A 25,575-nucleotide genomic window follows, 5' to 3' on the forward strand; every position below is an offset into this window, starting at 1 on the left:
TGTGATCAACACAATATTATAATAGATTAATTTAGGTGATGAGAAGGATTTTAAGCTTAAAATTTTATTGGCCCATGAAGTGCGTTATTGATTGCTCTCTGCTATATAATATATATATATATTTTATATGGCATTAATTTATTTTTAAATAGACCTAATGTAAAGTAGTCTTTCAATTTCAATGTAATTTATTATCCTGTTTCTTATATATTTATATTAACATTGTTAGTTATTTTATTACATACTTTTTCATTTTAGCTTGTTAAATATATAGCTTTTGCTTTATAGCTTGTTTAATAATGGCTTGATAGTTTTATATTTTATTATTTTTTAAATTTTTCTTTGGCCATTGCTGTGATTTCTGTTACCTGTTAATAAATAAAGTTAAGTATTTGGTAAAATAACTTACATTAATTTTTGTTGTTTGTTCTTAAAACCAGCCTTTTTCCTTTCATATCCATTATATTCAGGTCCCATTTTTCACACTTAGATAAAATAAATAGATAAGAGAGGTCTTTTAGTGGATGAGAGATTACTGACCTCAGCTATTAGATTAGGCAAGACATATAAAAAAATAAAAATAGGTTTTATTTCAAATATAATTTAGTTAATTTACAATAATTAATTAAATTATATTGTAAATTAAAAGAAAATATTAGCACAAACAAAAGTTGTACATTCAAGTGGTTTTCCAGGAAAGCCCCATGGAAAAGTGTTACCTCTTCCTTGGCCACTGCCATGGTGTAAACTGTACAACAGTTGTCATCATGGCAGCACTGTACTAGATTTGGTGGGATAGTTGTCAGTACATATCATAATGAAGCTGCTATCATGCTAGGGAATGTTTAAAAAAAAAAATAAAATAGTAACAAACTATTTTGAATTAAAAATTAATTGGTATTTTGAGTCTCAAACTAACCTTTCTTTCCCCTCTTACCTGGCCTTTTCTAGCATATGGGGTTTAGAAACCTTAAACTAGCATTTCTGAAGTATTAACATGTCCTTATCAGCTATTCACCAAGCACTAGTTCCATTCTTCTAAAGTCACTTATCGAGAAATCATCTTCAATCTGCATATCTTAAGATACCCAGAACTACTCCTTTATAAATGGTCAATGTTGCTAGGTATCTGAGGACCCAAAAGTTTTGGTTTTATTTTGAAGTTAAGGTGTATCCAAGATATAACCATGGACAGAGGTTCCATTTTTTACTGTGGTCCCTCTATAGATTCTCCCAAAGCTAGTAGGGTTGTCAAAAAGTCACAGCCTTTGGTATGCTCTATAAAATACACCAAATGTAAAATAAGTTTTTTTTTTGTCAGATGTGCCCAAATGAAGTATTTTTTTATTCTTAATTTTTCTCTGAGATTTATTCTATATATATAAGAACTTGAACTTTATGGAGAGTACTTTAGGCAAGTTGCATCGAATTGGTTCAAACCATTTTGGCATTACAATCTAAAGAAAAAATATTTTTCAGATATTGCATTCAACTATTTATATTAAACACAGGATATCCGATTCAGGACCCAGGCATAGGAAACCGAAACCATACAAAATAAAAAAGCAACAAAATCGGTCCATTGCTTGGGACTGTAATGGTGCACAAAACCGCAAATATTGATGGGAATACTGGGGAAAAGTTGAGAACTCCCTTGTCCAACACCAACTCAATCCACATACAAATTTTGGTCGAGAGAGAAATCTTGTTTCCGCATCTTAGTACTGAACCGACATAAGTGAAGCGATCCACTTTCTCAAATTTATAATGAGGTATTAATAGCTGACCGTATATTAATATGAAGAGAAGAAATTTGCTGTTGGTCGCACCCCTGACCATCTCCTCATTCTCAAATTTATATTAACCTATTTCCACTGGTTCTCAAACACCCAGTTCTGATCCATTTCTTCCACGCATGTACTTGGTATTTTCCTGATTGACACACAAAAATTCATTCCCGAAGAACTCGAAGGATCGCCCAAACCAGATTTATGTCATCCGCAAACCAAATATTTGCACCAGCCTGTTAATAATGGTGCCACCAATTTGAATTCCTGAATCACGTACCACCTTTTCTAAGGACAAGTTAAATAGTAGGCAGGCAAGCACGTTACTGCCTAACTCCTATATTCCATGTGCCACTGCCATGTGAAAACGAACTCTGGGGACATGTTTGACTGCTCTCGAATAATGCACTTAGCATCTTCCATTGTCATCTTCGTCAGGTGTACTAGTTTCGGAGGGATCCCTATATCACAAGGCTATATAATTTAGGTAGTAAGCAATTTGGAGGTCAATAAATAAGTGATGGGTCCTCATTCCGTATTCTTTCGCTTTCTTTAGTATTTTCCAGAGGCTGAACATCTGATCGACTGTGAATATGGAATTAATTAAATTTCATATCATCCATAATTTATAGTCAGAAAAAATATAGATCTCTGATTCGTAGCAAGTATATGCCTGGTGCTGCTAAATATTGATAGTTATTAGGGCTACTTATTTAGCATTTATAAGTTTACGATTTCTTCCCATCTTTCAGATAAAAATAAAATACATTTAAGCATGGCTTGAACTGCAATCCAGTTAATATGTTTGTTTAATTTTGAAAATGAGGGCGTAAATTGGAACCAATCCCTTTCGTTCCTATGCTCTTGTGCGAGATAATAGGCATACACAATGTGATCCGGATAATGAAATATTGAGGTAATTAGAATGTTCATCCATAAGAAAATATAAATATTAACAGTTATTAAGCCATAATAATTTATATATAATATAAAACTTAATAACCAGCCTTTAATTATTATAATTATCTATTTAGCTTGTCTTATTTTTAAAATTAGAACAGTCAGTTATCTGCTTTTCACCATCCTTTCCAATATCGTAACGATTATTAAACAAATTATAATTGCCACAAATTTAATTATAATTGGTGCGGATCAGTACACCATACCAAAGCTATGACTATGGAACAACTAGGCCTTACCAAAGCCAACAACCAACGGGCGTTGATGACCAGGCTGTTAAACGCCCTTTCAAAACTAACAAACAACAACAAAACTTATAGGATTCCAAAAATATGATGAGGCAAAAGACTTTGTTTATTAACCACTATGAAGTCCTAACAGAAAGACTGATCAAGCAGTGGTTAGAAATAAAAAATATTAATATTGTTTAAGACTTCAAGTAGACAAATTTAACAAAATATAATTTATTCGTAGGACTTTGTAAGAGTTCTTATGGACTCATCAGAAGTCATTCGAAATCATATCCACTGTAATAGGAGTCTTTTTTGTCAAGAGCGAAATAAACGATTTCAACCAAATAACGATTTATTTATTTAATCATTCTAATACCATAATGAAGTTTTTAACTGCATGGAATGTAACATCTTTGAATAAACAAATTCTACTGAAATACCTCCTCAGCGCTCGGTTTCTGTACGAAATTAGTTGTGGTATCTCTTTGGTTTCTACTCCAGAAGTTCGCGCCAGAATTTGGTGAAGTTTGGGATGAAATTTTGGTACTTACTTGGAATTCGAAACCTTCATTATAATTGTTTACGTTTGTAATGACAATGGTTTGACAAGGATTATTATAGTTCTAAGTGCGAATTCTTAGGAATTAAATGTTGTTCAGTTTTAAGAAAAATGGGAGACAATGAGTCAATTGTGATATTGAAAAAAGCTCTTAAAACTCTGTCATTAAAGTTACCTCTTACTACTGATTTAGAATTTTTAATGAAGAGAGTAAGTATTTCACACCCCATATTCTCTACACATTTAAATTCAGTTTTAATGGATATGTATGTCTTAGGACTTTTCATTGATATCACAAAGAGAAGCTTATGAGACACTTAGGTACCTATTAAATGCATGTGGACAAGTGGCTAAATTAAATGAGAATTCATTTACTGATGTTCGGTGGAAATCCGCAGATCCTGAGATCAAGAGGAGAATAGAAAAGTGTAAAAGATATGTTTTTGACTCAATTGAAATCCTTAGCAAGGTATTGATTGTTGTACATGGTTTTTTTTTTCATAATTTATTTTTATAAATTAAGTAATATGCTTATTGGTTTTAGGAAAATAAAGTCCCTATAAATAAAAATCCTAAATTAAAGAAGTCGGATTTACTTGTACCACACTCCATTGTATTTTTTAATACATGTCTATCTCTTGTCAATTATGCATTGAGCCATCAACTTGGGAACTGTGGTACATCTTTTATTTTTACTAAAAGCAGTATTAATCTATTCATCTGATATGTCAATACTTTTATGCACTAATTTATTTTACAGGATTTTATTTTTGGCCCAGAATTGAAGGTTACGAAAGTATCAGGATGTTTTATTCAAACGTAAAGGAAGATGAAGGCCATGAATTTGAAATACAACAGGAAACACTCGTAAATGATATTAAGTTAGTGAGCAACATGATATATTATAATTATTCTTTGTCCACTACTGTATGATTTTTTGGTTGTTTTTCTGTGAGAAATAAGGATTAAAAAAGAAATTGTTGCTGTATGAATCAGAATTTAATGTGGACATTAGAAAAAAATTGCATAACAGTAAACAAGTGTCACTCTACATGACAGGTAGGTGTGTACTCATGTATACAATATGTTTTATTGTTGTGGGTTATAACTTTCATTAGTATTATCACTGCTTTAATTGGATCATAGCTGTCAGTGTATGTTTGCTCAAAAGAGATAAACAAACCCTTGATAGATTGAGGTCAGGCATAATTATGAATCACATTATAATATCAAGTTATAACCAACAACGGTAGACTATTTTCTCATTCTGTATACCTGTAAGTGAGCACACACCGACTGCCATGTCTGTGACAGTTGCAAACGTTTATAAATTGTTGTCCTGACATGGCATAGATTTTTCATGTTTGATATGAAGTCAGAAACAATAAAAAAAGTGCAATAAAGTGCTCTTCAATGACATACAGCTATCAGGTCAAAAGTTTTTGAAGACTTCAGAATGCTGTCGTGTAAGCCAGCAATCGTTCTTAAATACTGTTCTATCATGTTTACTTTACAAATTATTTTCGTTATTGTGGCACAACTGCCGTCCACACTCCTCCCAATACCAACGGTCATTTTTGTTTTGACTGCCGTCAAAATAGGTATGCATTCTTTCTCATCATTTGATTTGTATTCTTTTTTCTTTTTACATCTCTTTATTTGTATTTTCTTTAATATTTCTTTTCTTATCTATCTGTTACTATTACCCTTTACATTTACTATTTACTACCTTTAATTTTTCTTATTATATCTTACTTTTTTACATTTTATACCCCTGTTATTTTACACTTATGTTTTTGTTTTCCTTTCGTAACTATGTGTTTGTATCTTTTTTAGCCCTGACGAAGCCCTGCAACGTGGGGCGAAACATTGGCTCAATAAAATAGTATAATTCTACTATTTGAGTTTTTTTGACTGCACCCGGACCATATTCCTTTCATCTTTACACACGGTCAATCAATAATCTTCCAGTTCTTGCAGAATGTATTAACTTAAATATAAATAGGAAGTATAAGTTGTAGAAAATTCAGAAATTATAATCTGGCTATGATTAGTTTACATAAAACAATTTAATACAATTAACTGACTAAAAACTAGTTACATCTTCTTTTATACACATGTATATACAATTACAATAGTTAATTCTGCAAACTTTAATATGAGGCATGTCCAGTAAGTAAGAATTCTGTTGAGCTGTCGTTCTCTGTGAATGTTTTTTCCAAAATTGACAACTCTGAGGAGTAGTAGGGTGTCTCCTGAACACACCAACCTTGGGAGACACATGTCAGTACCAAAACTCGTCTTGAAGTGTCCTTTTCTGCGAAATATGTCAATAAGAGGTCCCTCACAGTGCACACTGTCATAAGGTTCCTTCTCGTAGAAGGAAAAACTAACTGAAATTTTTGCATGGATTAAGAATGCTATGAACCAAATGAATGTGTTTTAGTGGTATGAGTTTGATGAAGAATGAAAGGAAGAACAAATATGTGTGATGATCAAAGGAGTGGAAGACCTTAGTAACCACCAATGAATAGGTGCAAAAAATCGGGGAAACTGTTTGTAAAGACCGCCAATTGACACTAGACAAATCTTATAGAAACACTGGGAAAACAAAAATTGTGCTCAAGATTTGTTCCAAAACAACTGATAGACCAGTTCTCAATTTCATCTAAAAAAAACCAAAAAAAAAAAACCTGGGATCTCTATTTTGTGACAGAAAAAGGATCATTTTGATAAATTTTTTGTCTCAGGGGGAGATGATACGGTGAGATTCTACAGAAGCTCAAGAGAGCAGTTCAAAACAAACAAAGGGGAATCTTGATGAAGGGAATGTGTTTGTGGTACGACATCACCCGCCCACACATGGCCAATACCACCAAGATGATTTTGAACTCGTTAAGGTGGAATGTGTTGATCAGAAAGGAATAAAAATGGTTTTATTTAAGTACAGACTTATTTTTTTTTTAGTTTCTTAAAAGCTTACTAAAAAAATATTGGGCCACTTATGCAATTCAGGCAATTAAACAGAACATTCCTAACTAAAACAGAACATTCCTCTTATTAAATTTGTCAGACAAAACCAACTTCATCAACTGAAAGGAAAATTGATTTCTTTTTTATTTTGAATTTGGCTTTTTAGTGACCTTTATTCATCTTTGTGGGAGGGGTAGCTCTGTGGGAAGACACTTTGCTACTAACTCCAGGTTTGAATCTAGCTGTGGCAGATAATTAATTTTTGTTTTATTGTAGCTGAGTGTTAGACCTGTGGGTTCGGAAGCACATAAGATACACCCTGGCGGAGGGTACCCTTAATTGGGTAAAAATTTGGTGGTTGAGCATGATTTTCTGACCAAATCACCTCCTTACTCAATTAGTTGTCTAGCAACAGTATTTCCTTACGAAGTATTGTACCCTTGACCCTTCATCAGTTGTAGTGGTACAGATTTTATTTTATTCATCTTTAAACATTTCTATTAAATGTGGTATTTATTTGCTTTCTTCTTTTATAGATTATTGGAAGATGCAATAAAAAAATTACAAGTAAAAAAAAGTGAAATCCATTCACTTTTAGATAATGAGATCAGTAAATGTCCTTATAGTTGTGCATTAAAAGAAGAATCTGAAAGATCCAAAATACTTGAAAGTAAGTGACATATAAACCAGTCTTTGTTGTTTTTGTGTTATTGTATTCAATCCATCATTACAATGTTTCTTTTTTGGAGATTCTGTTCTTTCTTTTATTTTTTAAATTGATCTTTATTTCCAATTTTTTCGTTTCATGTATCATTTTGATTTAATTTGATATTTTATTTTAAATGACAGGTATGTCTATCCCTATTATTTTATCTGGTCCTTCAATCCTGAAATCCCCTTGTCCATATATCCCATTTGTCCAGTATAATCCAGGTAAACCACCTCTGTACTTAAGAGCAGAATGTTTTATGTTGGAAGTATAAAAAAATATTCTATGAAGCTATTCTAGCAATAACATTGATAAATTGTTCAATCGAATTCATCAAACGTGAAGTTTAAATTGAGCTTAAAAAAGTTTTCTATATACCAAAACAAGAAAATCAGTTTTTCAAAAAAAAAAAAAAAAAATCTGTATTACAAAAGATGCATATAAAAACGAATAAGTATGCATACAATAGCAACTGTAACATTCATATAGCTGCTGTTTTGAGAACTATACAACTGGTTCGTTTGTCTCAGTGGATCATCCTAATGCAGTTTGATTATTGGTGTAATTATATTATAATTTTCTGATAATTCTTATAAATGATATGACTTAATCTTTTCCCAGCGTTGTACAATCTTGAACTTGTTTAGATTTAGAATAGCAAGTTAATACTTTCATTAGTTTTTTATTTTTATAAATCTTGTGGAATAGCAGGCTTGTGATATATTTATTTTTAGGTTGGAAACATGAAACTGATGAACTGCACAAGATTAATTTAGAAAAAATAAAAAAATTAGAGGATTTGAACGGACAGTTAGCTCTTCTTGGGAGACTAATGGTTAAGAAGGAGAAATTCATCATTAATGGTGAAGAGCTCCGAAAGAGTATTCACCCCGAAGTTCAGAACTTAGCTGAAATGAATGGAGTAAGGAACTTTTTTTCATGTATTTATAAACATAATTTTGCGATTGCAGGTAAAATTATATCAAGTAATTCTACTATTTTCTAAAATTGTTAATATTATTTTATTTGTCAAAAATTTTGTTGGAATACATTTTTTTCAGTTTAGGTTATGAGAAATTTTGATTGTTTTTCAATTTGTTGATGACATTAAAAAAAAAAAAGTAATCACAAAAATTATATTTACTAATTGAAGCCTCAAATAATTAATCCTAATTTATAGGAGCAACATTAAAAAATCTTAATAAACCAGGAGGTTTGATACTGATTCAATTATAGAAAGTTGTCTGATATCTTAACATTGTTATCCACTCTCTTCATGCCCTTAATGGTATTATGTTAAGCATTATTTTTCTACTAATTAGTTCTCAGATCAAATTATCTTTCATTGTGCCAAATATTTTATTTTTGAAATCTATTGTGAGGTTAGGATAACAAACTTCAACTTCTCTTGAACTTCCTAGTTGAACCTTGCCCTTTTCGAATCTATATTGGTATTAAATTAAATTACATTGTTGAATTACCTTGTAGTAAATAAATTAAAATTAAGACAAACATACAAGAAGAGACTTTATCACACAAATTGATCTGCTATTTTTGTATAATTTATCGATACTGTCAAAGAAATTAATAAATTGTATAAATCACAGTAAGATATATATACTTATAAAAACATAAGCCAAACATTAGTAAAAAACTAAAGATATAATGTTGCTTAGTTACAAAACAAAACGATGTATGAAGCAAAAAACTTCCATTTCAGTTGGAAATGGTTTTAGCGAAGGATATGGTTGGTGTATATCAAACATCTTATGGGATAGAAGTTCAGGCCTACTGGCGTATTATGATACACCAAACAGTCAAAAACTAAACAAAATCCTTTGAACTTTGTGATTATTGATTTTCCAACTGTCCTGACTTTAAATAAAAAAATGATTCTTATTCTTCAATTAAATTTAAATTTACTAAAATAAACTTTTATATTAATAATAATTAAACTAATTTACATTAAATAAAAAATAAATGATCAGCTTTAACACCTATGTATATGGTTCTTGCCTTGACTCTTGTGTGTGGTTAGATTTCACATCCAAACTTAACAGTAGGAGTTATAATATTCTGATGAATTAATCTTATAGCGAAGAAGAAACAACTATTTTCCATTGTAAATGAAATTTTTTCTCAGACTTCATTCCTTTAGGTGTTGTGGAGCTGAAATAATACATTTTCACTTGTTTTTCTTTTTTCTTTACTATATTATCCCACCCCCTGTGGAAGGTTCATGTGATTTATAATTTTATATAGATAAAATAGCAATAATTTTGTTTTATTAATTACATCTCATTTTCTTATATTTATCTGTATACTTGTATATATTTTTTTCAGCTTCCTTTAATTAGGGAAAACCAATTAGACATTCCTGCGTTGTTTAAAATTTTCCATCTAAGTCTTCCTAAAACTATTAAGAACAAAGAAATGGTGAGGCAGCTTCTTCTATTAAAACTGCCAGTAATAGACACTGGATTGCTGTCAAAATTGGAAATTAGAAAAAAAAAATTGGAAGAAAGATGCGAAGACTTCCATAGACATTTTGGTAAACTGTTTGTTATAAGTTATAGTGTAAATTGCAGTACATTTGGTTTTTATTTACCTAACATGTATTCTAATATATTATTTCTCAAGAGTTTTTTCTGTCCTTACATCATATCTTGCTTAATATATTGTTAATAAATGACTGAGTGAGATATCATTTTAAAAATTTTCTTCACTGTTGGCGATGAAATGTTTTATTCGTCCATATTTCAGCCATTTATGAAGATAAAGGAAAAGTATAAAGTGTTTTGAAATTTCTATCCCAAAGTTTTTTTTAATTATCTAAAGAAAAAAGATTCATACAAAATTATTCAGTTAGAGATTATCTACAAAGAGCTTATAGTTAGGTTATAACTTATAGTATTGTCTCTAAGGAGGGTCAAACCATGTGAAGTCAAACACTTATCATGTATTTTTTACATTCTACCAATTTAACAAAAGTACTAAAATATATTGATGTTTACAATACATCTGTTTACAATCTTCGGTCAATTCACAATTTGAAGGCCGAAAAAAAAAAATCTATCGCCAGACTGTTGCTCTAATTCTATTTCACATGTTACCAGGTGAAGATGATAAAGCTAAAGCATCTGAATGGCTCAAGAATTTCTTATTTTATATTCCAAAAGTTGAATTTAATGAACTGAATACCTCGGTTTCTACAAGAGAACCTATAGTTGGTAATTTTATTTAATATTTTTATATGAAAGAAAGTTAATCATGGCTGCTGAGAGCATGAAATAATAATTATCTTTATTATTTTTAATTTTTTTTTCACAATCGATAATTAATAAATTTAAATAAGTTAATATGATAATTATTTTATCAATATTTTTAGATGAAGATAAGTTGTTAAGTTTGGCAGAATTCAGTGAGAAAAGTTCTCGATGTGAGGTAAACTTAGAGATTACTTTTTTTTTTATTGATTTCATTTTTGTATTCAATCAGTTGTTATAATAAAAATTTACAGTTAGATCATTAGTTTTTGAAGATCAAATTTTGATGTTGAACTAAAGCTTTAGCATTGAAAAATTTATAATTATCTCATATCTTATCATATTATATTATATTATTATAAGCTGTATTTTATTTATTTGACTTTCTAAGTTGTAATTATCATTCATGTAAATACTTATTAAGAAGGACCTAATGGGCTAATAATCATATTCGAATAGTTTCATTAAACTTCTTTTCTTTTTGATTCCCCAAATGGTCTTTATTTTAAATTTTTCAGAAAAGTTTTTACTTGGAGATTGCGTTTTAAGTTTTTAAAAAAAATAAAATTTTACTATTAATACTATTTTTTAATACTCAAAATGGTCTTTATTTTAAATTTTTTACTTGAAGATTGCGTTTTAATTTTAAAAAAGAAATCAAGAAAATTAAATTTTCCTATTAATATTATTTTTTAATAAAATTTAATTTTTTTCTAATTCTGACCAAATCTCCTTTTTACACAACCATCGGTCTTGTAACAGTTTCTTCCTTACAGAGTACTGCACTCTCTGGCTCTTGTAGGTTGTAGTTGTACAAATTTATTTTATTAATATGGGAAGAGGGCATGTTTATTTGTGTCTTTGTACATTTATTTCTATTTAAATAATTGTTCTTATATTTTCCCAACTTTTATTTATTCTTTTTTTTTTTTTTCAGAAAAATAATATTCCATTGGCATCCAGAAAAGGTATTGATATTGATAATCATTTCATTAAAAGAGTAATACCTAGATTAACAATACGAGTTTACTGTTTTGAAAATGATCAATTGCTTTTAATTCTTGGTTCTATAATGATTAGATGAGAACAACCAGAGAGCTAACTTCTTTATTTTACTTTGTTGAACTAACTCTAAGCCTTCAGTCTTGCCCCCTCAGAAAGTATTAATGAAATGTAGTAAGGTACATGAAGAACCTAAATGCTATCACTATTTCTTGGATTCTCCCTAATAAAAATATTTTAAAATTGATTTGATGAATAACATGTGGATATTTATACATTTTATTTACAGATTGTATATAATTATTTTTATTGTATTGGTATTTTTGGGTATTTATATATTTAGAAAAAATAAATAATATAAATATAAAGTTTTTGAAAATCAAGTATTGTGCAATACATTCCGACCGAAATAGGAGGAAGTTAACTGGAGACTTTAGAAGGCCAAATTGAGTGAGTGCACCCCACTATCATATAGATGATAGCCTCTTGGCAAATAAGATTGTAGTGTAAGGTTTTAGGGCTTAAGAACGGATGGATCCCTATAATGTTAATAAACATTGAACCGATGGGTAAACAGCAGAGGGGTAGACTGAAGTGTAGTTAGGAATATTGTATCAAGATGGGTCTGGTAGTTTAGGTTCAGAACGGTGTCAGTGGACAGATGTGTGTAGACAGTGATTAAGTGATTAGAGGTATCAAGTGAACCTTAACCATTCAACCATCATAATTATTATTATTTTTTTCCCCAAAAAAGAAAAATTTTCCATGGAGAGTTGGAATAGTTTTTTAGAGTTTCATATAGATTTAAGAATCCCCAACTTTCACAGTACTGAGATGTTAGGACTGCTCTTAATGTGTAAAAAAAGATGTGATGGCAATCATTTGCTGTGATACATTACTTTCAAATGCTTTTTATTGTTTTATATTTTCTTGATTAAATTAAACATATATAATGGCATGAAATAAATAGTCATATTTCGTTTTAGGTAAAGACATGTTTCACAGGTTCAGAGATTTCAATTCAAAGTATTGCCAAAAAAAGGTAAATTACTTTTTACTATTAAAATACATTCATAATAAACTAATTAAAATTAGTTATATCATTTTAGTTTATATCATACAATACATCCTCCACTCATATGATTCCATTATATTTAATTAAGTTTCCATTTCCTAATTATTTAAAATGAACAACTTAGTTAAACCTCCAAAGCTTCTCAAATACTGAGATTTTAAGACTTGGTACATCAGAGAAAAGGCCCAAAATGTTTTCAGTGATAATTGTTCATTCTGTTTATGACTGTTATTAAAAAAAAAGAAGTTCTTTAAATTAATTACTTTGCTCATTTTTATATTCTACCATAGATTACTTTATATTTGTATTGTTTACTATATTTTTAGTCTTGTATCTTGTTTATAGCCCTGCAAATTGGGGCTAAATGATGGCTCTTATAATACTATTAGTTTTTGTACTATTTCAGTTGTTTTTTTACCACAACTGGATCGTCTTCCATTTAATTACACACAGTCAATCAACGATCTTCCCACTTTTTTAGTTTATGTACAAAAATATTGAGTAAAAGTATCAATTTCAATTTAAAACATTGTTCTAAAGTGGAGAAAATGTAATTTAGAGTTTCAATTTATGAATTGCATAATTGATAACAAGAAATAAGATAAGTTATATACTATCAAGGGTTTTCCTACTTTTAGCATTTATTGGTGAAATAGACTGCAATAAAGCTTTTATTGAAATTATTGACATAATCTTCATTGGTATTTTTAACATGTAAAAAATATAGTGAATAAGGACCTAAATTATTTGGTTTTTATGGGTAGTATCATTTGATATTGTTTTATAAAGTGGAGAAAAACGAGGCAACTCGTTATTTTAAAAAATTGCTAGCAACTTTTTTAAATTAATGGTCAATTAGTAAATATTTGTATTTTAGTAAAATTATTGGAAGATTCCACAAAAAAATTTCAAGGCTCTCAAATACCAAATACCAATAATTACTTAATAACTTAACCAAAGGTTCAGGAACATAGATATGAGGTGATATGAATGTAGAACATCTCATTTCTCCTACACTCCAAATAGAGGGCAGCACATTAACATTACTACAATATTTTGGAAGTATTTGAGAACCTGAAGGTTTTGTTTTTGGAATCTTAAAAAAATAATGAAATATCCAAAACATATATCCAAATATTATTTGTATTCTGACAATGATTTTTTGTGGTTTTGTTCTCTTAAGTTAACATTTCACTTTTTTTTTTTTTATCTTGTTGCAGGATAATCAAATGGCTGCAAAAAGAGGTAATAATGCTTTCCAATATGCTATGTTTTTAAATGCCTTTGTTTCAGTTTTAAATTGACTTTAAAGTTTCAAATACTTTATAACTATATATAATAAATTGCTCAAAAATGAATTGGGATATTTCTAAATGAATCTTATTTTATTTAAAATATCCTATTTTGTTAGGAATTCTCTTATTTGTTCGTAAAGATAAAAAATAAACAACCAGTATTCATTATTTTTAATTAGTGATTAACTAAAGAATAGTCAACATGTATAATTCTCATTGTGTAAGGAATTGTTTTTGACTTTTCTCAATTTTAATCCATTTTAATATTCTGTTTAATGATGGAAAGATATCATCTTGAAGTTCAGCAATATTATTGTGAGAATGATTGTCAAGGGTACCGGGAAGTGGATATCGCTGATGCAGTTGGCATCTCCCAGGGTTAGGTTCCCAGGCTTTAGCCAGATTTATACAAACTGGGAGTACTAATAAGAGACCTGGTAATGAATCTTAGTGTGATGATGAATGCAAAATGATGACAGAAATATTGGTATTGCTGCAAGACAAACTCTTTTCATAATGTCTGACAGATCTTAAATGAAGTGCAGATTGTTCGACCAAGGTCCAAATCAACACAGACCATTCTAAATAATTTAGGAAATGTTGTTATAACATCTTATGCTCTTTTAAGATGACCTGCAGCAACGTTAAATCACCAGCAATTCCACATATTATGGTTGTCGTGAGCACCTGGATATACATATAAATTGGAATGATATTATGTTTTTCTATATTTCTATTACATGAATCTCATTTCTATATTTATAGTAATAGTAGACCCCGAAAAGTCTACTGAGAACAGAGGATGGGTATACTACCTTCCTTTCAATGCAGTCTAGAGAAGGGAATGTGATGTATGTGTCAGCATCCACTCAAGAAGGCCGACTCAAATTCACATTGTGAACTATAATGTCACTACTATTTGTTATGTTCAAAAAATTATAGAGGAGTACATCCTTCAAACCACGGCCATATTTAGCATGATTTCCATTTTCTTGACAACAATGCACGACCTGTTTCAGGAAGAGTTGTTCGTTAATGTCTTGAAAACCTGGACATTTCACATCTGGTCCTTCCTGCATTGTCTCCAGATCTCGTTGAACATATGTGGTATGTACTGCAGAGAATACTTTTTGACCCCCATCTGCAGCCTCTTAAACTTTAGCAACTGAGAACAGTATTTTTATATTTATGGGATGAAATTCCTTGTGAAACCAGCAACAACATTAACCATTGTACCCAATAGGTGCAAAGAGGTTATGCGTAACAAAAGAAATATCACAAATTATTAAATTTTTACAATTCCCTTTAAAAAAGAAAAATAAAACTGATAAAAACCTCCAATTTTATTGTTTTTTTAAAACACCTTTTATAAAATTTCCAGAGGTTAATTACAGTCTTATTTGTATTAATTTTCAATGCATTTTATAATAAAATTAAATTAAAATTTTAGAAAAAATAAATCTTACATAACTAACATCCCTATTCATTTTTGAGCAGTTTATAATAAACTGCCTGGATGGAAAAGTTGGTAAAAATGTTTATCCATCTTCTAAGAAAGGATTTAATGCTTTTTATGTTTCTAAAAATAATGCCATATTCCCTTTTTTTTAAGTTGATTAATCAGTAAGTCTTAATTTTGTATTTATTGATTTTTAAAATATTTTTTAATTTGTTAGATTCAAAAAAGCCTTTGGGAAGGATTTGCAAAGGGAAAAGAAGAAGTTCGTCATTGATTAATTTACCTGCTCTGTCAACTTCAATTAAATCCTCCGAAAAATTAGACTCACCTTGTAAGTACATTTTCTTTTATTTTCCTTTCTGCTTATTGTATGCATTGCGGAAAGAGTGGGCGTATTTTTCCTTGGAAATAATGTGGTTGAAAATGAAAAATGCATGGCTTGTCTCTGCATGTGCTTTAAAACTGTCAATTTCCTACTTGAGCTCTCAGAATGTGGGTTATTGGAAAAACCTCCACATTTTCACTTATTACTCCTTAGCAATGCATTTCTAGGAAAGTGTTATTTTTTACAAATAAAAGCTAATATTTAATAATAACCATAAACTTGAAATTACCATATTTGTTCGAATGCAGACGGACCCCAAATCTAAGTTGACTCACCATTTTAGAAATTAATGTTCAGGGAAAAAATGTTGAAGAGGAAAAATTAGACTATTAGTATGAATCATATAATATATGTATAAATGATTGACCGTATTTTTCAAAATATGAAAGAGATGGTCGGGGAAAAGCGGATTCCAAACTCAATTATTCCATTCACTTCATAAACAAGTGACAGATTGATGGATGTTGAAAGATAGGCTATTAAAAGTTATTGAGAGTAGAGAACCCTTACTTCAAATTATTTAGTATATTGTCAAGGAAGATGTCATTGCTACGACTTCAAATTACTGAAGGGTCCAAAACTCTTTGGTTTGTTTTTAAATTATTAAGAGTTGATAATATTTAAATGAATATGTTTTTGTTTTGGTGGTAGGATTGGCATCCAACTTGTTTTATTGTTAATCAAATTAATAATCTTTTTTTTTTAGGTGGAAGTGAAGCATCACGGAAATTATGCTCGACTCCGAAAGAAAATCACAATTCATCATTTGTATGTGATAGGAGTATATCTCCAATTTCGATTCTTTCTGCTAAAGGTAACTTATTACAAAAATATTTAAAAAAAAAAGTTATTAGTCAAAGCTATAGTTAAAATAACATGAGAAAAAGTATTATCAACTACTTTCCTGCCTAGTATACAACAGTTAAACAAAATATAAAAAAGCTGTGCATTATGGAATAAGATGAGAAGAGATTAGGCACTTTGAGCTATTACCAATGTTTCAGCCAGTTGTTTGGAATTTGTTTTCTCCTTTAGTTAGTTAATAATCAAATTCCTTCATTTTTCATAGTTATCCATTTTATATTATTACTAATAATGAGAGATGGTTGATTATTACATATAAACAAAATGAAAGGCACTTCAGAGGAAGTTTTTTGAAAATTCAGTATTTAAACCATGTTATATTATTTAAGTGAGGATAACACTTAGCTGATATTATTGATCACTTGATTGTGAGTGGATTGATATACCGTGATTAAATTCTTTGTCTGGAAGGCTTTTAAGGGACCTCATTGAAGCTGCCTGGACCAATGGAAGTTTCAGGTCTCTTTGACTTGGGAAAACAAAAATAAGTTGCTTTGTTCCTTAGTGTGGTCATGGCAGTGTTGTCACATTGAAATTAACTGAAAATTTTATGGCAACGAGTGACATTTGAGAGGGCGCTTTGTCATAGTCTAAATCCATATTATCTTTGATCTCCGAGCTAACTCAATCCTTCAATTGTAGCACTCCGACTGTCTATCAGAAAAAAAGGTTGATCACTCCTTTGGCAATGAACTCAGGAAAAAAAAAGTCTTGACTTTTGGCCAAGTTCGACATGGCAAAAATACCGTAGCCACCCTACAGCCTCGACCTAGCTCCCAGGGACTTTATTCTATGTCACTGAATTAAGAAAGACCTGAAAGGGAAGTGCTTTGACATAATTCCCGCAGCAGAGTCCAAGGAGTCTATAAACAATAGAAAATCACTTTCAGCAGTGTGTTGATGTCCATGAGTCATGTATTGAAGACTTTTAGTTCAATGTACAAAAATGTTTAATAAATTTTTGGTTCTGAGACCACTCATGAAACTTTGTGAATGCACTAATGTATCTTTAAATGTAAAATTTTTATTTCAGATAAATCTTATCTAAGTCAACCTAGGATTCCTGTGATGGGTGATGCAAATGAATCTACCCTCAATGATAGTGACGTTCACGCATCTTTATTGAATTCATATATGAGTGAGTATTGTACTAACGATTCCCCATATTGTATTTGACATACTTAAACTTTAATGAAATGATATTTTGATTTTGAGAAAAAAAAAAAAATGACCATTCATAAAACAAAATGAAGATTGTGAAATGAAACATGTTGGAGGAAATTTTATGCTTCAGTGTATAAATGTTCCTGTGTCAATTTTATCAAATTCCTTTCCCTACTTTCACTTATGCATCTGAAATTATAGTAAATGTACCAATTTTTTTAAGTTAATTAAAAACCAGAACATATCCCGAGAATCTCTGGGAAATAGTTTTTTATACAGTTTGTCCCTCTATTTAGTATTTGAAAGCTAACTAAATTCTCTACAAAAAAAAAACATTGAAATCGGATTGTTATTCCATGACAGTATTGTGTTGTTCATTTTTAGTGCTATTAGCTGTTAAATTATTGTATTATGTTGTAGTATGTACATTCTGACATTTTTTAAAGAAAGATTGTTAATCTTACAAATCAAATATATGTAATTTTATATTTTAAATTAAATATTTTGAATTTCCAGGTACAGATTTTGATCATGAAAGTGAAAATAAGCTAGACACTTTTGACTTTACTAACAGTCCAATAAATATAACGTTAGATTCATCACCATCAGGAATCTCAATGAATTTATCGACAGTATCAAATTTTATTAGCAAGTAATTATTATTAAAATATTATATGAATTGTAATCTATAATGTTTATATATTATGAATTCTATTTTACTATTTGTTAAATATACATAAATTATATAATTAATAATTTTTATCTAATACTATGTTTTCTTTCTCGATTAATTTCCACAACGGTTGTTTCTATCATCCTAAAATTTGTCAATTGAATGGGATAAGAAATCAGATACAAAATATAAATAAATTAGAAAAATATTGATGGTGGTATAGACTATGACAATTGGACTAATATTATTTTAAGTAATTGAAATAACTATGATTAAAATAATAGTAGTATTATTTTATGTTAAATGTTTAATAGTAGGATTTATGTTATGTAATTCATATGACCAGCCTTCCAAGTAATATGGTGAGACTTAATTGGAAATTTAAAAAATATAGGGCACAAGGACAAAGATCCTTTTTTTCTATATTTTTTTTTGTTTAATGTCAGTGAGAAGACAAACATGTAATAACCTGGTCTGATGAGTCTTGAGAAGAACAGATATACTTAGGCTTCCACATTATGAATCGAGTTTAGTTATGTCACAATAAGGAATACTTTTATTGTTACAAGATAATAGATAATAAGGAAAATGAAAAGATTTCTTTCTGTATGGTTTTTATTTTTTACAATCTGATCTTGGTCTCTGGACCTTCATCAGGTTAAAATAAGTCAATAATCAAAATCAAATTAAAATAAATAATGACAATCAATATCAAATAACAAACTGATAATTTGGTGCAAAACCATACTTTTTTTTTTAATGGTTCTCTTCCTGTCATTTCTGACATGAGGGGTTATCTACTGGATACCACACTATTCTGACGATGGTGGAGGGATCAAGTTTTTATTTTGCAAATCCATCACAGAAATAAAAGTCGACCCCCGGCCAGGGTGGATTCGAACTGTTGCTACTGCTGTAACGAGGCAGCCAAGGTCGACACTTTAACTAACCTGTCCACAAGCAGCCCCTTGTGCAAACTCATACTTTCTACTCCTATGTTACAACTGCAATGGGCATCCTTGTCGATCGAAGACTATGTATAAAAACTTTGCCAAATGCTCTCTCTCTCTCTCTCTCTCTCTCTCCCATACCCTGAGTTATAGGGTGACTCTTGTTACTTCATTGATTGTAACTACTTTAATTATGGCCATATTTTGTATTCTTTATTATGGAGATCCAAATATATATTTTTTTAAATTGTTTATTGATATTAATTTATTTTTGTATACGTTAGCCTGAAGGTTAACCCTTAACCTAAGGGTAGTTAAGAAAATATAATAAAACTATACTGCAACACAACTTTTTATTTTTGTAATAAAGATTCCTGTTGTATCAAAAGGCCCTCTCCCCTATAATTTAAGAATAAATAATATTTGATAATTATAAAGGAAAAATAAAGTAACTCCATTTTTTAAAAAAAAATTAGTAATAATGGTTTCTGAGAGTTTTTGGTAAAGTTAAACAGAAGGAAAATGTGCTTTAACTTCTCAAAACTGCTGTTGAATTCAAAGGTAAACTATGTTATCCTGAACATTTAGGAAAAAGAGAGGTTAAAGTTGACCTCATTTTTAATCTGTGGTCCTCATTTATTATGTTTTTACATAGACAAAAAAATTTATGACAGATTTCATTATTGGAATGGGTTTCAATTGAGTTGGAGTTACTTAAATATCCTTTCATACTTGAGACTTAAAAATTGTTTTTCCATTGCCAAACAATTTAGGGCATGGGGGTGGTCACCTTACGATGGTTACTAACCTATTCTACTCTAAGTAAGAAGATCTGACATAAAAAATTTCAACCAGGCTGGATTTGAATTGATTCCACTTCTGACTTGAGTTTGCTAACACTCAGCCACCATGGCCTCAAAGAAAACAAAAACCATTAGCATTAAGATTTGTGCAGCGAAGATCTGCATCCTGTTATAACAAAGCTAGACTGTGAATTCAATAAAATCCACCAGGCCAAGGTGGAACAGCTTACAGCTTAGGGTTTGGATGTAATGACAGTCAACATAGAAAGGGATGTAGAGATCTGTCATCAGATCACTGATGTTTCACTACATCATCCCTTACTTAATAGCCAATTGATCACAACGCTAGAATGACTATAAATAAGGGCTATTCGACCTACGCATCAGTCAAATGATATAATTAAAATATGTCCCTCATCAAGCATGTAGTTAATGTGCAACTCCCTTGCACATTTGCATACAAAAAGAGGTTGTAAAATTTTCCAGTTGTGATGCAAGAGTCTACTACTAGAAAATCATACAAATCTCCAGCTAGGGGTAGGTAGACGTACTTAATAATTATTAATTATTATGTTCAAAGAAACAAATGAACTAGTCTTTTTATTACTGAGCCTCCTAAAACAACTAATTACCAAATTAAAGTAAACTATTTTGAAATAACAATGTTAAGCATGGCATAATCTCTCGTAGGGAAGAAGTGTAATGGAGGAGATAAGCTAGCAGAAAAAGTAAAGCCAAAAAGGCAGGCCTTATGTGCCTTTCAAGGGTATGGCAGAGGAGTAGGGGAAGAGTACCAGCCAATCACTGGATTCCTTCAGTTGCAGATTAAATTAAAATTAAAATAAAACTAGGAGTTTATGACAAAAATATAACAATAGATAGTAAAGTTAATGAAACAATTTATTCACCATTATACTACTTGCAAAAAGAAGAAATATAAATAGTTAACCCACAGTCACAAAGGGAAAAAATGAAATAACTTAACAAATTTTGGCACAGAAAAAGGATAACAAAGAACTACCTGTTTGTTTGTTTAGCTTCAAGAACTTTGAATAAAGCTGAACAAAATTATTCAGTAAATTTTAGCCAAAATTGAATGTAATTTGTATCATATAGAACATAATGAACATGTTAGACTAACACAAAACAAACAACTGACTGCCAAACTTTGTAAAGGAATAACTATTGTAAATAAATATAAAGATAACATAGAGAAAATAAACCACTTTGCTGACACTGCTCTAATAAAATTAATACACTATGACTTACTAGCTAATTTAAATCAAATCGAATTTCAAGTGAACATTATTATACATTAAATATACTTTTCTTCCTTACGTTCCACAATTCTTACCCTACATCTTGGCTTAAAGTCCCACAAGAAAATTTCCTATCATTTCTCCAATTTAAAATATTCTATTCCTCTTTTACACCGTTCTAATGTAGTTTACCGACGAATGTAGTATATTGGCGAAACTAAGAATCAACTTAAAAACCGTATTTCCATCATATCATCCGTATCATCATAAAACTTCTATGAACTCCTGTAACCCATTTGCCTCTAAATTGTCAGAATACGCTTTAAACCTCAATCATTCTTTTAACTTCGATAATATTTCAATTCTTGCTACTGTTCCCAATCATAAAAAATGCCTCATCTTGGAATCCATTCATATAAATTTAACTAAGAATTTCGTTAATCATAAAGTGGATAAAGACTGCATCTCCCCAGACATACTGACACTTCTTAAACCTTATAAAATCCCCATAATTCTTCTTTTATCTATGTTCTGCGTTTCAGAAGCCCCCTTTCCTGTCATGTATTTTATTTTTTAAATTCTCACTCCATACTTAATTTTATTACTTTATGTTTTATATTTACCATCCATTCTTTTTCTTTTGTATTATATATCTTGTTTTTGATCTATATTCATATGTTACTTCCAACTTTAGTATACTTACATTAATTACTTTATTATTATCAATGTTTCTAGTGTATAATTTACACATCTCTGTACCCCTATTTATTTTTTATACAGTATTTTCTTCATCATATTATATTTATTGTATCCATTCTTTTGTGTATTCTATCCGTGTATATTTATAAGTTTTTTGTTTAAATATAATTTCTTCCCCCCCCCCCCTATTATGTATATTATCATTAATTATTTGCCTATTTTTACTATGTTCTTTAATTTTCTACACTGTTCACCTTAAAATTATTTTCAAATATAACGTACTTTAACTGTCAATCACCACTCTTCTCTATACATCCTGTATAGTTCAAACACAACAAAACAGTTCACTTTTGCTCTAACTTTGTCTGAAAGATACGTTGATTTAATTCTTATCCCTCTTTTCCATCTCTTAGTTTGTACTTTATTTTGTATTTCTTCTTTTTATCGGTTGTTTCCATTAATTGTCTATAACCTTTTATTATGCTTATTTAATTTTTACGTTTCATTGTACATCTTTCATTTATGTTTACATCATCTAAGATTTGGATTTGTATCTTTTTTATCCCTGATGAAGCCCTGGAACATGGGACGAAACGTTGGCTCAATATAAATATTTATTTCACTATTTGAGTTTTTCTTTGACTGGACCCGAACCATCTTCCTTTTTATTATTACACATGGTCAATCAGCGATCCTCCATATTTTCACATATATCAACAATATTGTAAATTTGAAATGATCTATTTCCAAAGACCTATCTCAAATTTAAGTATTACCCAAAATCCACAACCTGAACATTTTGGTGACAGAACCAGAGCTTGGTTTCACTACATACAGGAAGAAGACAATTATCATGAATTATCTTAAAACAATGCTAATTAGGAATCACTTATCCGAGCATACTGACAACTCAAGAACCCCTTACAATGAATCTATCACAAAACGTAAAACTAAATTGGTTACTTAGTAATACCTTATATTCACTGTCAAATAATAGACTAATTTTATAAAATTTCTATTAAAAACTCTACCCAAAACTACCCATTATGCTGTCAAATTCCATAAAAAGAACTAACAGAGCCATTACGTTAAAATAAAAGAACAGCTTATTATTAGAAACAAGAATTTCTTTTATAATTGAAATTGTATAAAATTTAATTCAAACTATTATTGTAAAAATTAGAGGGAAGTATATTTAAGAATAATGTAAAAATGTAGAAATAGAAGCTAACCCTTTGATGAAATTAATACCTATGTTACATCAATATTTAACTTTTAACATTAAAATGATAGAAACAATTACAAATAAAAATATTTAATTTACCATATACTGCCTTCTTAGTATTAATAAAAATTTATAAATATGTGTTACACCGGCATATGAGGATAATGTAAATATCCCTTTAATATTAATAATTCTATTTGATTGACCAATTATATATTTGAGGAAATTCAATAGTTATAGACAATACAGAAATAGAGGAATTAGAAGCTTATGATATTATTGTATCTGAATTTATTACTTATATATCTTTTGTTTTCACATATATAAACAATATTTTAAATTTGAAATTATTTCCTTAAAACCTGTACTAAATCCAAATATTACCCAAAATCCACTTGAACTTTTGGATGGCATAGCCAACTTGGTTTCAATTCATACACAAAAATAGAAAAACTATTATGAATTACTTTAATTTTTATTTTAAGCTCAGTGGAATTAGCTCAAAAAAGCTGGAAGGAGTCGAGGAGTGCCTGCCCCTCTCATCAGTCAAGTCTTAGCCTTGCAATTAGCTAGATCTATTGTAATAATTTGAATTTGGTTTAACAATTGTTTATTGTAGTTCTTTTCACTAATAAATACTTTTCTTAGCTATTATTGAAGGCAGTTACCATAATTTTATACAATTTATTGACTAATTGTTTTTCAAATTTAAATCGATTAATTACTTTCATTATTCATTCATGTGATTTTGTACGTTTTCTCCTTTCTCTTTACTAATTCACATATCTAAATGATTATTTGATGTACTAAGGCAACAATAACTCTGTGGAATAAACATTGTAATTCATAAGTACCTTCATATCATCTGAGGTAGAGAAATCATCCATTCAGAGAGGTACACTGCATCAAATTTTAAAATGTTGGGACTCAGTGGACAAAGAATTAGATGCTCTGTAACTTTTATCTTTTGAGCTTTTCAATTATAGAACTAATTACCAAGCTGTGGGCTCATATATTGGAATATATCTCAGATTTTGACAAATTTGGTAAAATCATTTCATAACCAAATACCATTTCACTGAATTATGTTGTGGTACTCATTTGGTGCAAAATTTAATGTTATTTATTAAGTGATTTATGACAAAAACTAAATAAGATATTGAAGGTATGCAAAATAACCGTAATTTAAAAAAATGGGGAAATTCGGTTATATTTCAAAACTGAAATGTAACAAAAAACTTTGTAACTATTCTTTACCATAGGCCCTTTAAGATGGAAGGACAGTCTGAAATGGCAGTGTTAGCTTACTGGTATAAAATTAATAAAATAAAGAATTTTAAATTAATTGACTAATAAAGCCTGAAATAAAAAAATGCTTTTTTAAGTCACTATACTATAATTTTTTCGTTACGAGTTTTAGGTTTTTTTTAATTACTAAATGTTTTAGATTTTTCTACCTATTCTTAACTACACATAAAAGAAAAAACTTATTACTCCACCTTTTATATAGCGTATCAGGCATTTGTATGACAGTCTATGGTAACCATTGCAAGAGATTTTGGCAGAAATCTTATGGAGAAAAACCAAGAATATACTACTTTGGCATTCATAAACAATAAATTTCTCTTTTATTTCAAACCCTCACTTTTGAAGATTTATAGTCTTAGTCCTATATGGGTGTAATAATTTCCGTAAAATAATAAAAATTAGAGGTACACTTACTACAGCACTTATTCATAGAATTATTTTAAATATTTTAGCCTGTTTTGCTTGTATATATATTTGAAGTCTATTTCACTATTGTTACTGTTATAGTCACATTAATAAAAGCACTAATACTGGAAGATCTTTAATTTTTTGAAGAATTAGTTCAAAATTTTGATATAACATTCAATTTATACCATTTCATTTTACTATTAGGAATTAAGTTCATTTACCATCATAATAAAGTGTATTTTTTACTCTTGATATAACTATTTATTGTATTTCAGGTCATGAAAAATCATTAATTTAGAAGACAGTTTTTAGGCAGAACTTATATTATTGACTTTTTTTTCTTAATTCATAATTTTTTGCTTTCTCATTATTGAAGGAAGGAAAGCTTTATATTTTGGTTTTGTAATTTTTTTTTTCTTTAGTTATTTAAGATCTTTTTTTACCTTTGCCATTGCACATTCTTATTGTAATTTCTGTGTTCTTTTTCAACTTTTCTATTCCCAATGAAAATATAACTTG

The 25,575-nt window shown here is 29.5% G+C and overlaps 1 protein-coding gene across 1 annotated transcript; it reads left to right on the forward strand.

Annotated features, from left to right (window-relative positions):
• Positions 1-3,454: 3,454 nt before the first annotated feature.
• Positions 3,455-18,498, forward strand: LOC106684917 (uncharacterized). Its single transcript, XM_014427279.2, has 16 exons — positions 3,455-3,749; positions 3,817-4,008; positions 4,084-4,216; positions 4,300-4,420; positions 7,049-7,182; positions 7,956-8,143; positions 9,565-9,772; positions 10,338-10,451; positions 10,610-10,665; positions 11,425-11,455; positions 12,476-12,531; positions 13,785-13,809; positions 15,536-15,649; positions 16,410-16,517; positions 17,601-17,705; positions 18,248-18,498. The coding sequence occupies exons 1-16, from the start codon at positions 3,651-3,653 to the stop codon at positions 18,385-18,387; spliced, it is 1,824 nt and encodes a 607-aa protein (XP_014282765.1). The 5' UTR covers positions 3,455-3,650; the 3' UTR covers positions 18,388-18,498.
• The last annotated feature ends 7,077 nt before the right edge of the window (positions 18,499-25,575 follow it).

The sequence above is a fragment of the Halyomorpha halys genome, unplaced genomic scaffold (genome assembly GCF_000696795.3).
Source record: "Halyomorpha halys isolate HHAL.00 unplaced genomic scaffold, Hhal_1.1 Scaffold30.1, whole genome shotgun sequence".
In the NCBI taxonomy this organism is placed as follows: domain Eukaryota; kingdom Metazoa; phylum Arthropoda; class Insecta; order Hemiptera; family Pentatomidae; genus Halyomorpha; species Halyomorpha halys.

What these genes read in the sequence shown, in the direction of transcription:
- LOC106684917 (XM_014427279.2), top strand. Translation starts at nt 3,651, where the DNA reads ATGGGAGACAATGAGTCAATTGTGATATTGAAAAAAGCTCTTAAAACT. An exon ending in TCCATTGGCATCCAGAAAAG is followed by an intron (nt 11,456 to 12,475) that starts GTATTGATATTG and finishes ATTTCGTTTTAG; the next exon opens with GTAAAGACATGTTTCACAGG. An exon ending in CAAAGTATTGCCAAAAAAAG is followed by an intron (nt 12,532 to 13,784) that starts GTAAATTACTTT and finishes ATCTTGTTGCAG; the next exon opens with GATAATCAAATGGCTGCAAA.